The 15,264-nt window shown below is 38.2% G+C and overlaps 1 protein-coding gene across 1 annotated transcript; it reads right to left on the bottom strand.

Moving 5' to 3' along the window:
• Positions 1 to 1,198: 1,198 nt before the first annotated feature.
• On the bottom strand, positions 1,199 to 4,301 carry LOC139712424 (alpha-N-acetylgalactosamine-specific lectin-like). Its single transcript, XM_071624246.1, has 3 exons — positions 4,256 to 4,301; positions 3,440 to 3,699; positions 1,199 to 1,471 (listed from the first exon to the last, which is right to left on the bottom strand). Exons 1-3 carry the CDS (start codon positions 4,299 to 4,301, stop codon positions 1,199 to 1,201), a joined length of 579 nt encoding a protein of 192 aa, XP_071480347.1.
• Positions 4,302 to 15,264: the final 10,963 nt, after the last annotated feature.

Genomic DNA, 15,264 nt, shown 5'->3' on the forward strand with positions numbered 1-15,264 from the left:
ATGTAACGGAATTCAGCAGAAATAAATCAAATCAAATCAAATATAAACAATATACAAATTAGTGATTGCAAAGTAATACAAATTTCACACACACACACATTTTTATTTGTTGATGTTATGTATTTGAAGTTCGCTCGATATCAGCATCACATTCAAAACGAAACAAATGTTTCAGCAAAACAGGGCAGCTATAATCCTCTAACTTGTACTGCTTAAACTCAAGTTTGGTTGTTTGTTTTTTACCTGCGGAGAAATATTCTATGCAAATTCACATCGTGTATACAGAGGACACACACACACACACACACACACACACACGCATAAATAAACAAACACACAGCAGCAATAATGCAGAAAAATAGCTCGCATTTCATCCAATAGTGGTAACAGTCAAGCTTGCCTTTGCTGAATCAATCACAGATTCGATCTTGATCAAGCTCAACATGGATTTTTTTTAAACCTGAAAACCAATTATGACGTCAAATGAGACAGAGTGGGACAGGAGAGGAATATGCCAAGATAACCCTGCTGGAACGAACATAGCGTCCCACAGTGTGTTAACAACGTGTTCACATAGGCGACTAAATGAAAGCGCTAACAGTGTGAAGATGATTTCACACTGTGGTGTGGTTTTTCACAACGTGTTCATAATCATAGTAATGTTCTGCTTCACACTGTGAATTGATGATTCACAGTGTATTCACTTTGTTAAAACGGCCGAATTCAACAGTGTGGAAACATTTCACACTGTGTTCAAAATGTGTTCACACTGTGTTTCATATTGTGTTTCACACTGTGGGACACTGTGTTCTTTCCAGCAGGGATGCTCGTTATTGTCCAGCTTGACATAACTTAACCAAAGATCAAACTCATTTTGAATAAAGTGAGTGAATCGCCAGCGTGTACTTTAATCTTGACGTGTATTGACATAGCAGCCAATACAACCAGAACATATTCATTCTTAGGTATACGTACAGCAACATGAATATGAAGAGAAGAAAATTAAAAATACATTTAACGTGACTAATTTGAAGAAAAAAATACGAAAAAAAAAATGACATTGCTTGTTCTTCAGAGAGAGAGCTATGTGAAAGATCCGTGTCGAGATAAAGAAGTGCCTAATTTATTTCCTAACCCTGGGCGATCATTGTGATTTACTTCTGATCTTTAAGGCTGCAAGGATGCAAGGATGCATTTATTAACAACATGCGGTATAATCATCGGGCATCTCGCAAACGTACGCCATGGCCCTGGCAGCAAGATTGCACCTGATGTCGTTCCAATGTTTGAGCGCATCGTCGGCGTCGCGTGTTCGCCAAACGTGGGCGCAGTCCTCGGCGTTGCCGGAATCATTCGGCTCGCCGGTCTTCCAGTTATAGTAGCCGACCGGCGTCCCGTCAGTCCACAGCCACGGCCCGTCGGTGACATCCTGGTAGAGTCCGAGCCAGTAGCCATACACTGTTTGGTCAACCTTTGGGAATACCAGATAGATGTGAAACACAGTAATGTGTGTGTGTGTGTGTTTGTGTGTGCGTGTGCGTGTGTGTGTGTGCGTGTGTGTGAGTGTGTGTGTGTGTGTGTGTGCTGTTGTTGTTTGTGATACTTCTGTCTCTACTTCTGTACATCTGTTAACTTCTTTGTCATTCTTGAAACATATACATTGTTTCTCCCATCAATTATGCTATACAGTTTTATATAGGGTGTACACATTTCGTATTATTCTTTGTGACGTGAACTCAACACAAATTGTTAAAACGATATCATTTGTGACCGTGTTTTTTTTTTTTGAAGGACATACATTATATTTGAATTGCATGATTTTAGTTGAATCATGATCATATTCAAAAAGTAAAATTCGTACAAGCATTTCGGGATGGAGTTTTCAAAGGGAGGTGTAGACACTTTGCTTAGTAATATAATAATATACATCAAAGAATGAAAAAGCAGGTGTGTAATTTTCTCTAACATCTTTTGGTATAAATTCACTGACGCATGCTGAAAGCCTACAGAACTATGCTCACCCATACTTTTAAAAGATCTTGTGTTCATCTTTCATTTAAAAACAAAACAAGACAAAACAACACACGTTTTTATCGGACATGTCATATGCAACTGTAACGATCATTCTTCACGCCTTCCAAGGAGCTGCTCCATAAAATGCTCTTTAACGATGGGGTCATCCCACTAGACCGACACCCACGAGTCGTACAGCCCACGAGTTCGACATAGAAAACAGGTCCATGAGTCATACAGCTCACGAGTCATACAGCCCGTGAGTTCGACACTAGGCAAATAAAGCCCATGAGTTCGACGCTAGGTAAAAACAGCCCACGAGTTCGACAGATACAACACGGCGCGTAATGCGTCGGTCTCGAGGGCCTTGTTGGCTTAGTGTCGAACTCTGTATGACTTGTGAGCTGTATGACTCGTGGGCTGTATGACTTGTGAGCTGTATGACTTGTGGGCTGTAAGACTTGTGGGTGTCGGTCTCGTGACGTGCACCCCTTGAACTTTCTGTCCGTGCAAAAGAAAAAAGCCAATATTCAATATTTATCATTATTATTTTCTTCATATCAGTGTACCATTCTGACATCACATTGTGTCATCAATATTCACATTCAGAGAGCGCGGCATTCAAAGGAATTCACTTTAGACAATAAATTATTAGCTGTAACTGACATAGAGACTTTCTTTTAACCTTGTTGAGCGTTTCAGTGATGATTCTTTTTGCATTCGCTGATTCCATAATGACTGATATTGGGAGAAAATATCCCTACTGTTTGCGCGACGACTGGCACAGACAACCCAATTATATTGTATGTTTTATACACTGCAATGTCCAAAGTAGTTTTGCCAAAAAGGAACAAGCAAAAACTTTAAAAAAATCTGATTAATGGGCTCATTATACTGATGAAAAATTACCTCAAAGGGATTGTATAGTTGAGACGGGAGAATTCAGACTTTAACTTTTTGTGAGATGATCAGAAACCACATATAAAATAATGAAGGGCATACAATTCTGAGAGGATTTCAAGATTTATTTGATGGAAATCAGTCTTGAAATGGCTGAGATGTGAATAAACAAAACAATCACAAAGTATTTACTAATAAAAAGCGTGTCTCGATTTTTTATCAGAACGTCTTTGTTTTACAATATCTCAGCCATTTACAAACCAATTTCCATAAAATAAGCTTTGAATTCTCTTAGAATTGTATGCTCTTTCATATTTCACATTTCATAACGGGTTTCTAATTATCTTTAAAAAAGTTGGAAACCTGAAGCCCCATCTCAACCAGTGCTATACCATCCCTTTAACCCGTGGGATGAAGTTGCATTCAACAACGACAAATACATCTCGGGCTGACAGAAAATTGCACTTTTATACACGGGAGCAATCAGCTTCTGAACCAAGTTCCGACTTCGAAACCTTATACTTACCGACCAATCATCAGTGTCCCCCGCCGCAGAGCGGAAGAGATCGTAGACGAAGCTGTTCTCGACATCGTCTGCGATCGACACGAGTGATCCCTGCCCACCGGTGGTGAAGAAGGTCCGACAGTGGTTCTCCGCATCAGCCTGGACCTTACGGTCCCCGAAGTATCGGTAGCAGCTTCCCCTAAATGGGCTCCAGGAGGGCGGGCAGGCCAACGTTGCCGTGGTAACGCCAGCAAGGAGGATTGCAACGACAAACTTCATGACTTTATTGGGGAAAAAATAAACAAACAAACAAACAAACAAACAAACAGAAAGGAGATACAACGATTGTCCCTTTATGACGAAAAGTGCCTCCTCGACATTCTAAAAGTCAATATTTCTCTTAGTAATTTTCCTGTATTTTTTAACTAGATTAAAATCATTAAGAGTACATTCATGAATTAAAGAGTGGTTCGCATTTCGTTATAATGATTAGAAATACAGTTGCTCACAAAAAAACAACTGCAGCTTCTCAAGTTAATTTCATTTCTATCATTTGCATACCAGTCCGGATCTGTTTTTGTATGAGTCAAAGGAGAAATAAAATGCGTATACGCTGAAATGAAAATGTTTTCTTTTGTACTAAAATGGTTGTTGGTTTATTTAGATTGATGGATTAGTTTATTCGTATTTCTATAGGCACTAGAAGGGGGAAATACGTATTGAAAAAGAAAATGATAGCCTATCAAAAATACAGTGTGTCATGACCGTAACACCTGCAATATTTTCACCAGGTTTAATGCTTTATATTCCCTCATGAATCTCACATGTTTGATTTGCCTCTGGCAAAGCCCTTGTCACCGCTGATGTAGTGGATTTGCGTCATATCGACTAACCATATATAGGAGAAACCTGTCAGAAATTGAGCATTAAATCACTTCAATTTGCATGAAACATCACACTGAATATTCCTGAAACCGCAATTGTAACAGTCGTTATGAAGAAAAAGAATTTTTTTTTTTTTTGGATGGACCGAAATATTCTACCTATAGGCATTGAATAATTATCACTGCAGCCATGGCATAACATGATTGTAACAAAGATACGAAAACCCTTTCCTCACCTTAGGTTCTCCGCTTCGCTTCGAATAAAACTCTTCTTTGGACAGAGGAGCTGCCTAAATTGTTGTCGCAACAGACTGCCAGTCACAGACAATGTCATTATCAGCTCGAAACACAGCTTTTTATGAAGGAGGAGGAGAGTAAACAAACCACTTCACATTAGTGTCAATCATACTCCATTCACACATCAGAGTTACATGATATTTTACCCGTAAACATAAGGGCATGTACAAACCAAAGACTCCAAGAACATGAAGAACTTTACTGGGATTTTTTGGCGCCAGGATTTTACCCCTTGACCCCTACGAGGAAGAGTAGCACGCAGAGATCATCAACATCCCCGACCGAGTGGTCAACCTCCCCCTCCCCCTTCCCATCCCCCTGTCCCGGAGTATAATGTATGGTCATCTTTGTTACAGATGAACAGTCATTATGAATTTTACTTCTTGAAGACAATGATAGATATGATACAGTGTGGAACGGAGCTTCAGGTTTTCAACTGTTTTTTGATGATGATGATTTTTTGGGATAATGAAAACCTATCAAATATAAAAGAGTCTGTAATCCTAAGAGGAATTCAAAGTTTATTTGATGAAAATAAAATTGGCTTGGAAATGGCTGAGATGACCAAAACAGAGCAATCCTTAAGAGATGGGACCCAGTTTTATTTACAAAATCCACGTTTATCTACAGTGGCCCAAAATTTTAATAAAAGATTCCATTAGTTTGAAATCATTCTCTGGTAATTTAAAGAAAAATATGATTAGCTCATATGTACTCCATGATTAGTTTGACTGTTTGGAATTGTTGTTCTTTTTTCTTCACCCTGCATCGAGAATGCTGACCTGTCCTTCGCTCTCTCTACTCCCCCCCCCCCCCCCCCCTCCCCCTCCCGCCCTCTCTTTCCCTACTCTCTTCTGTGTGTGCACAATGTATGTGGATGCATACATGTGTGTGTACGTGCGTGTGTGTGCGTATGTGTATGTGTGTACGTGTGTGTGCTTGTGTGTATGTGTATGTGTATGTGTATGTGTATGTCTATGTCTATGTGTATGTGTATGATTGTGTATATATGTGACGGCGTATACTTCATGTAACCATCCGATTCGATTGAATGAAAACTGTATACTTTCAATGATTAGCTTGTACGGTACATGTATCGTTGTATTGTGTCATAAAGTCATATATATAATTAATGTATCGTAGTAATGTAACGTAAGTGAGGGGACTGCAATCTACAAGTTCGCTTTTTAGCAGCCCCTCAATTTCCATTTCCATGAAGTTCTTTTAAGAACCAATATGTATTATTATGTTCCAATATATGTAATCATGTCAAAGTGTATTACCTGTGTTTGATTGGAAATGAAAAAAAAAAAACATGCATGTAAACATGCATGTGTGAAATAAAAAATAAAAATGAAAATGAAATTACGACTCACTTTCTAATTCCCCTGCTAATTCCTCATCCCAATTACTATAAATTCTGAAACTCTGTACCCAGTATAACCAAGTAGTTGCTCATAATAGATTATGTAAAGGGCTGAAAATCATCCGAAGGTCTCCTTTAAAGGTCGTGTTTACCTTTGGGAGCAGTGATTTAAAAATGTTCAGGATATCACATTTGATGCATTTGTGTAGGTCAATTGTATCACAAAACATCTTTCCATTGAAGAATTTTGCAATAGAACCTCTAAAATGTAAGGGGAATATCACTATTTTTCTCAATAAATCGTAACTGTAGACGGTTTAGTCTGGAAACAGTTTGATTACAACCATTGCTCACATATTATATATCTAACAATACTTAATATTGTTTACAGTTATTCAAATCAGCATTAATGCTGGGTTTTTGTTTCATCTTCAAATGGTAAATTATGTCTTTAATAAGTTCCCAACATAGAGAGGGTAATTTAATTTGATTTAATTTTACTCAGTTGTATCTGGTCATCTCCATCCCTAATCGTATGCACCCACCAACACACACACACACACACACACACACACACACAAGTACACACTTTTTGTTTTTGTCAACCTTTTACTTTTCTTTCTTTTTCATATGAGCATGTATGTATGTAATATCATCATGTGTCTTACCAATACTGAGCACACTTAACCGCGATATAATGTATGCATGTATATCATGTGTCTTACCAATACTGTGCACATTTAACCGCGATATATTTGTTATTCTATGTCAGATAACCACATGTAAGAATGTTTTGTATCCACGCATTACCATTAGATTTTTCAAAGTGTATATTCGGTTAATTATACTACGGCAAAGGCAACCGGACGTGTTAAATTTGATAGCAGACGCATTTATTATCATTACTGTAAAGTAGTTGTAAAGTAGTTGGAGTGGTATTATACACTCTGTAATTTTCCCTTTCCCCCCTACCCTTCCCCCTCTTTCTATCCCTTATTCTATCCAGAGTAGCTAAGTATAGGGTCTCCATACCGTCAAGCCCCGGCTTATTTGGAGACCCTTCTGTTTAAGTTCCCTACCTAAGCTGTTCGTATTTGTCTTATTTTGTACTAAAAATATGTGTTGATATACTGTTTGTTATAAATGACTTGTACAAAATCATATCTGATGTAACGGAATTCAGCAGAAATAAATCAAATCAAATCAAATATAAACAATATACAAATTAGTGATTGCAAAGTAATACAAATTTCACACACACACACTTTTATTTGTTGATGTTATGTATTTGAAGTTCGCTCGATATCAGCATCACATTCAAAACGAAACAAATGTTTCAACAAAACAGGGCAGCTATAATCCTCTAACTTGTACTGCTTAAACTCAAGTTTGGTTGTTTGTTTTTTACCTGCGGAGAAATATTCTATGCAAATTCACATCGTGTATACAGAGGACACACACACACACACACACACACACACACACACACACACACATAAATAAACAAACACACAGCAGCAATAATGCAGAAAAATAGCTCGCATTTCATCCAATAGTGGTAACAGTCAAGCTTGCCTTTGCTGAATCAATCACAGATTCGATCTTGATCAAGCTCAACATGGATTTTTTTTTTTTAACCTGAAAACCAATTATGACGTCAAATGAGACAGAGTGGGACAGGAGAGGAATATGCCAAGATAACCTGCTGGAAAGAACATAGCGTCCCACAGTGTGTTAACAACGTGTTCACATAGGCGACTAAATGAGAGCGCTAACAGTGTGAAGATGATTTCACACTGTGGTGTGGTTTTTCACAACGTGTTCATAATCATAGTAATGTTCTGCCTCACACTGTGAATTGATGATTCACAATGTGTTCATTGAACGGCCGAAATTCAACACTGTGAAGAGATTTCACACTGTGTTCAAAATGTGTTCACACTGTGTTTCATATTGTGTTTCACACTGTGAGACACTCTGTTTTTTCCAGCAGGGATGCTCGTTACTGTCCAGCTTAATACATACAACTACACCAAAAACAAACTCATTTTGAAGAAAGCGAATGAATCGCCGGCGTGTACTTTAATCACTTAATATGTATAGACATAGCAACCAATACAGCCAGAACATATTCATTCTTAGGCATACGTACAGCAACATGAATATGAAGATAAGAAAATTAAAAATACATTTAACGTGACTAATTTGAAGAAAAAAATACGAAAAAAATGACATTGCTTTTTCTTCAGAGAGAGAGAGCTATGTGAAAGGTCCGTGTCGAGATAAAGAAGTGCTTAATTTATTTCCTAACCCTGGGCGATCATTGTGATTTACTTCTGATCTTTAAGGCTGCAAGGATGCAAGGATGCATTTATTAACAACATGCGGTATAATCATCGGGCATCTCGCAAACGTACGCCATGGCCCTGGCAGCAAGATTGCACCTGATGTCGTTCCAATGTTTGAGCGCATCGTCGGCGTCGCGTGTTCGCCAAACGTGGGCGCAGTCCTCGGCGTTGCCGGAATCATTCGGCTCGCCGGTCTTCCAGTTATAGTAGCCGACCGGCGTCCCGTCAGTCCACAGCCACGGCCCGTCGGTGACATCCTGGTAGAGTCCGAGCCAGTAGCCATACACTGTTTGGTCAACCTTTGGGAATACCAGATAGATGTGAAACACAGTAATGTGTGTGTGTGTGTGTGTGTGCTGTTGTTGTTTGTGATACTTCTGTCTCTACTTCTGTACATCTGTTAACTTCTTTGTCATTCTTGAAACATATACATTGTTTCTCCCATCAATTATGCTACAGTTTTATATAGGGTGTACACATTTCGTATTATTCTTTGTGACGTGAACTCAAAACAAATTGTTAAAACGATATCATTTGTAACCGTGTTTTTTTTTTTTTGAAGGACATACATTATATTTGAATTGCATGATTTTAGTTGAATCATGATCATATTCAAAAAGTAAAATTCGTACAAGCATTTCGGGAAGGAGTTTTCAAAGGGAGTTGTAGACACTTTAATAGTAATATGATAATATACATCAAAGAATGAAAAAGCAGGTGTTTGATTTTCTCTAACATCTTTTGGTATAAATTCACTGACGCATGCTGAAAGCCTACAGAAATATGCTCACTCATACTTTTAAAAGATCTTGTGTTCGTCTTTCATTTAAAAACAAAACAAAACAAGACAAGACAAAACAAAACACGTATTTATCGGACATGTCATATGCAACTGTAGCGATCATTCTTCACGCCTTCCAAGGGAGCTACTCTATCAAATGCTCTTTAACTGGGGTCATCTAATTAGACCGACACCCACGAGTCATACAGCCCACGAGTTCGACATTGAAAACAGGTCCATGAGTCATACAGCTCACGAGTCATACAGCCCATGAGTTCGACACTAGGCAAATAAAGTAAAGCCCATGAGTTCGACGCTAGGTAAAAACAGCCCACGAGTTCGACAGATAAAAGTTTAACACGGTGCGTAATGCGTCGGTCTCGAGGGCCTTGTTGGCTTAATAGTGTCGAACTCTGTATGACTTGTGAGCTGTATGACTCGTGGGCTGTATGACTCGTGGGTGTCGGTCTCGTGACGTGCACCCCTTTACTTTATGTCCCTGCAAAAGAAAAAGCCAATATTCAATATTTATCATTATTATTTTCTTCATATCAGCGTACCATTCTGACATCACATTGTGTCATCAATATTCACATTCAGAGAGCGCGGCATTCAAAGGAATTCACTTTAGACAATAAATTACTAGCTATAACTGACATACAGATTTTCTTTTAACCTCGTTGAGCGTTTCAGTAATGATTCTTTTTTCATTCGCTAATTCCATAATGACTGATATTGGGAGAAAATTTCCCTAGTAACCCTTTGTATACTTGTGTTTTGCCTGACGATTGGCACAGACAGCCCAATTATATTGTATGTTTTATATACTGCAATGTCAAAAGTAGTTTTGCCAAAAAGGAACAAGCAAAAACTAAAAAAAAAACCACACTTATTAATTCAAGATGTACTTGATGGAAACCGGTCTTGAAATGGCTGAGATGTGAAACAAAACAAAACAATTACAAAGTATATACTAATAAAAAGAGTGTCTCGATTTTTTTATCAGAACGTCTTTATTTTACAATATCTCAGCCATTTCCAAACCAATTTTCATGAAATAAGCTTTGAATTCCTCTTAGAATTGTATGCTCTTTCATATTTCATATTTCATACTTCATAACAGATTTCTAATTATCTTTAAAAAAAGTTGGAAACCTGAAGCCCCATCTCAACCAGTGCTATACCATCCCTTTAACCTGGGATGAAGTTGCATTGAACAATGACAAATACATCTCAGGCTGACAGAAAATTGCACTTTTATACACGGGAGCAATTAGCTTCTGAACCAAGTTCCGACTTAGGAACCTTATACTCACCGACCAATCATCAGTGTCCCCCGCCGCAGAGCGGAAGAGATCGTAGACGAAGCTGTTCTCGACATCGTCCGCGATCGACACGAGTGATCCCTGACCACCGGTGGTGAAGAAGGTCCGACAGTGGTTCTCCGCATCAGCCTGGACCTTACGGTCCCCGAAGTATCGGTAGCAGCTTCCCCTAAATGGGCTCCAGGAGGGCGGGCAGGCCAACGTTGCCGTGGTAACGCCAGCAAGGAGGATTGCAACGACAAACTTCATGACTTTATTGGGGGAAAAATAAACAAACAAACAAGCAGGAAGGAGATGCATTGATTGTTCTTTTATGACGAATAGTGCCTCCTCAACATTTTTAAAAGTCAAATCTTCTCCTAATGATTTCACTGTTTGTCTGGTTTTTTCTTAACTAGATTAAAAATAATTGGAGTACATGCATGAACTAAAAGTGGTTTACATTTCGTTATTATGATCAGAAACACAGTTGATCACAAAAACAACTGCAGCTTGTTTAATTTCATTTCTATATCATTTGCATACCAGTCCGGATCTGTTTTTGTATGTTTCAAAGGCGGAATAAAATGCGGACACTGAAAAGAAAAGTTGATATTCTCTTTTGCACTAACATTGTCGCTATTGTTTAGATTTGATGCAAGAGTAGCTCTTATTAATAATACTTGCTTGTCCTTCCATAAGCGCTAGAGGGGCGAAATAGGTACTGAAAAAAATGATAGCCTATGAGAAATGCGGTGTCATGACCGTAACTACTGCAATATTTTGAACGTTTTTCCCTAATGAATCTCACATGCTTGATAAGTCTCTGGTCAAGCTCTTGTCACTGTCAATGTAGTGGATGTGCGTCATATCGACTAACTTTATGAGAAACCTGTCAGAAATTGAATATTAAATCGCTTCAATTTGTACGAAACATCACGCTGAACATTCTTGAAACTGCAATTGTAACAAGTGTTATGAAGGGAAAAAAAGTTGGAAGGACCGAAATATTCTAGCTATATAGGCATTACAGCCTTGGCGTAACTTGTAACAAAGATACGAAGATCCTTTCCTCACCTTAGCCTTTTCCGCTTCGCTTCGACTAAAATTCTTCTTTGGAAGTGGAGCTGCCTTATTGTTGTCACAAAAGACTGCCAGTCACAGACAATGTCATTACCAGCTCGAAGCAGAGCTTTTATAAAGAAAAAAAGAGAGTAAACAAACCTCTTAACAAATGTCGATCATACTTCATTGAAACACCAAGGTTATTTAGTTGTAAAAATAAAGGTATACAACCACCGACTCCACGAACTTTAGTAGGATTTTTGGCGCCAGAAGGTTACCCCTTGACCCTTAGGAAGAGTAGCACGCAGAGATTATCCCCATCCCAGCTGATCAACCTCGATCCTCCTTTAAAATTTCATAAAATAGTTTTTGCTTAAGTGAATCCTCATCTCAACCAGTGCTATATCCTCCCTTTAATATCTTTACATTAATTGTTTAATCCCACAACTACACAATCAACTGAAAAAAAACCCCAAAGAAACAAACAAACTTTGAAGGAGCCAACAAGAGTCGCGAGTTAAAAAAAAAGGTTTGAGAAGCGCGGATGTGAGCTTCTAGGCTTTGGAAGATTCCGTCATCTCATCCGTGATATCTCGATATAGAGAAAGGGGAAAGAGAGAGAGAGAGATTATAAATGTATATGAATTGAATAACCCTTTTACAGATATAGGTATTAATTGTATAAGCCTATGCTCCTGTATGACTAATATTAATAAATGTAGAACGTGCATGTGGCTTTAAAAGAAAGGGGCTCGATCATTTCGGAATTGAGTTCCTGTAGTTAAACTTCAAGGAATATGGGCAGAGTTTGATGAATCCATCTTCCTTACTGGACAAAGGTTTCATAAATCACTAAGGATGACTCGTGCGTTATTTGATATAGAACGTGTATATTTGTCTCAAAGGTTTTTACTCTGCGCCTAATCGTCCTTCTTTTATTGGTTTTTATTTTTGCGCTGTTTAAAGGGGCATCCCACACGATATTCATAATTTCACATCATGCAGTACATAAATCGACAGCTCCATGTACAGTATATATTTATGAAATTTATTGTGGTCCTTGAGCAGAGAAACCAATACTCTGAAAAATCTTGAAGAAATTACGCTGAACAATGTTGATGATTTAGGAGCCTCACATATTATTTCAGAAATGTAGCAGTGTACAAGTACATGTAATTCCATTACAATACCGCTTGCTTAACAAGTTCACTTGTGTAGATTCTATGCATGACTTCCTTTTGTTCTGCTTCCTTGAGCCCCAACTCATCCATTGTTATGGTGAGGCTGCCATGTCATCACCCTTGTTCATTGCAATTTGCTATAAATTTTGAAAACATTCTTATTCCTCATCACAATCACTATGAATTCTGAAACTCTGTACTCAGCATAACTAATTTATAGTTGTTCAAATGTAAAAGTCTGAAAATCTTCCGTAGGTCTCCTTTAATTTTTTTTTTTTTTATTATTATTTTCGGTCAAAGACGGAATGGGGACCAATGCTTGAACCCTCACCCGGCGTCACAAGCACAGATTTCAAACTCACTGACCGGCATACGCTCCTAATGTTACCACGGAGGCGGATGCGACCAAGTCTCAAGTGTATACGAATATCCGTGCAGTTTACTAGGTTAATTACTTGAAGTGGAGGTTAAGGTTACATGATACGATACGAACGTCAATAACAGCTTCGTTTAGAAACGAAACTAAAAACCTTCACTCCAGGACAGTTTTACTCTTTTTTTTTATAGATAAAATCGAAAGGTAATCTGCACTTATGTGGCACCGCTCTCTCCGGATCAGTTACATGCGATCAGAATTGTGTATGGAAACAACAAATACGGGAATCTAGAAGTTGCTGGGGTTTTGTTTGTTTGTTTGTTTGCTCGTTTGTGCGTTTTGTCTTTTTTTACATACAAATGTAAACCTTTGTGTACTATGCTGTATGTTACATGGTGACATGACAATTACTACTGCGACAATTGCTCCAGTCTTATTTTCTCCAAGGACTTAGAGTCGGGGTTAGGATTGTGTTATAGGTTTTAGGTTTGATTTGGCGTGAGGATTAAAATTAGGATTAGGGTTTCGTTAGTGGGTAGCACTTTTGTTTGACTTAGTCTGCTATTATTTCATGGGAGCATTTTGTTGCAGGAACCATGTCACATACATACATATTGTCCATGAACCTTTGTGCATACGTCTTATTTCAAATAACACACACAATGCATCGTGTATCCACTATTTAATCCATTCACTTATACTTGAAATCATTTTTTAATGTTACATTATCATAACAACATGTGATCGTTCAACAAGTTCAGGCAGTTTTCGTTTTCTCCTTTTTTGCATTGTGTGTTTGTTTGTTTGTTTGTTTGTTTGTTTGTTTGTTTGTTTGTTCATTTCTATCTGAGAGATGGCTGGATAGCCCATATTCAGCTACGTATAAGCTGGTCTTCCATGGGGTCCAGTTGGATGTGAGGTGGGACCACTTCACCGGGTTAAACACCCTGCTCTTTGTATCAAGACGAAATATCTATATTAGGCCTATACAGCAGCTGTTTAATTCGAACGTACATTACTAATTCTCTGAAGTTATGTTTCAAATGCGTGCTTATATATGCTAATCAATACGTTCTAAAACTGTTCATGGAAAGACGTTATATTTACATCAAGGTATTCAGATTAAAGGGTGTGTACAGTTCTGGTCGAGGTGAAGAGTTAGCTTTTAACGTTTTGTGAGATATTCAGAAACCACTCTATGAGATGTCAAAGAGCATGCAGTTCTAAGGGGTATCAAAAGTTTATTCGATGAAAATCGGTTTTGAAATGGCTGATATATCCAAAAACAAGGTGAAACAAACCTCACCCAGTACTGTACAGTCCCTTTAAGTTTGACATAACTATGCCTCCTGATGTTAATCTTTATACTTGATGAAAAAAAAAAAAAAACGTTTAATCCGATAACGTATGATCTATATGTAATTGTATGCAAACATGAATGTACGTCATAAAGGGCTTGTTTCCTTTCTCCTAAGATTCTATTTAATACCGATTATTACCGATTAGCTATTATCCACGTTTTTGTTTGGGAAGCAGTAAACCATATTGTTTCGCCATTTCTCTTTTAATGTACATGTTGTGAACGTTATGCCAGTATCTTTGTACCTGTGGACTCCTTTGTAAAACTGCCTTCAGCTCCAAACGGACGTGTCTCATCCCACGAGTGAAAAATAAAACTTGACTGATTGGCTGATGTGAAATGTGAATTCTACGTGTAAGGCAAACTGAGCGTCTTTGTTCATTTGAGATACACTCGTATTTTTGTCCTTCCCCCTCTTTTTGCCCACACTGTTTTTAACTCCATACGAATTACGAATTCCACACATTGAACAAACAAACACACACACACACACATACACACACACGCACACACACACAATCACACACGCAGGGTACGTGGATCCATCGACAGGAATACCGTAAAAGGGGCGCCTTTACACAATTAAAGAGTGCCCCCCCCCCCACTTTTTCTTATTATTTCTTTTGTTTTAACAAAAATTAGAGAAAAGGGGCGCGCCCGGTGCGCCCGCGACTGGATCTGCCAATAGATCACGTGCAGAGGCATTTAATACCACATGTATATAAAAACACATAAACTCTGCGCACAGGTAATACGTGTAAATACAACACTGTATACATCCTTTACAGTGATATTCAGATGTATATACACGAAATCAACAATATTATTATGTCTCATATACATTGTGGGGGAGGAGTTCTGACAGGTTACACATGAGTCAAATC

This window comes from Diadema antillarum, unplaced genomic scaffold (assembly GCF_040938485.1).
Source record: "Diadema antillarum isolate AM-2024a unplaced genomic scaffold, OU_Dant_1.0 seq00001804_RagTag, whole genome shotgun sequence".
In the NCBI taxonomy this organism is placed as follows: Eukaryota; Metazoa; Echinodermata; class Echinoidea; order Diadematoida; family Diadematidae; genus Diadema; species Diadema antillarum.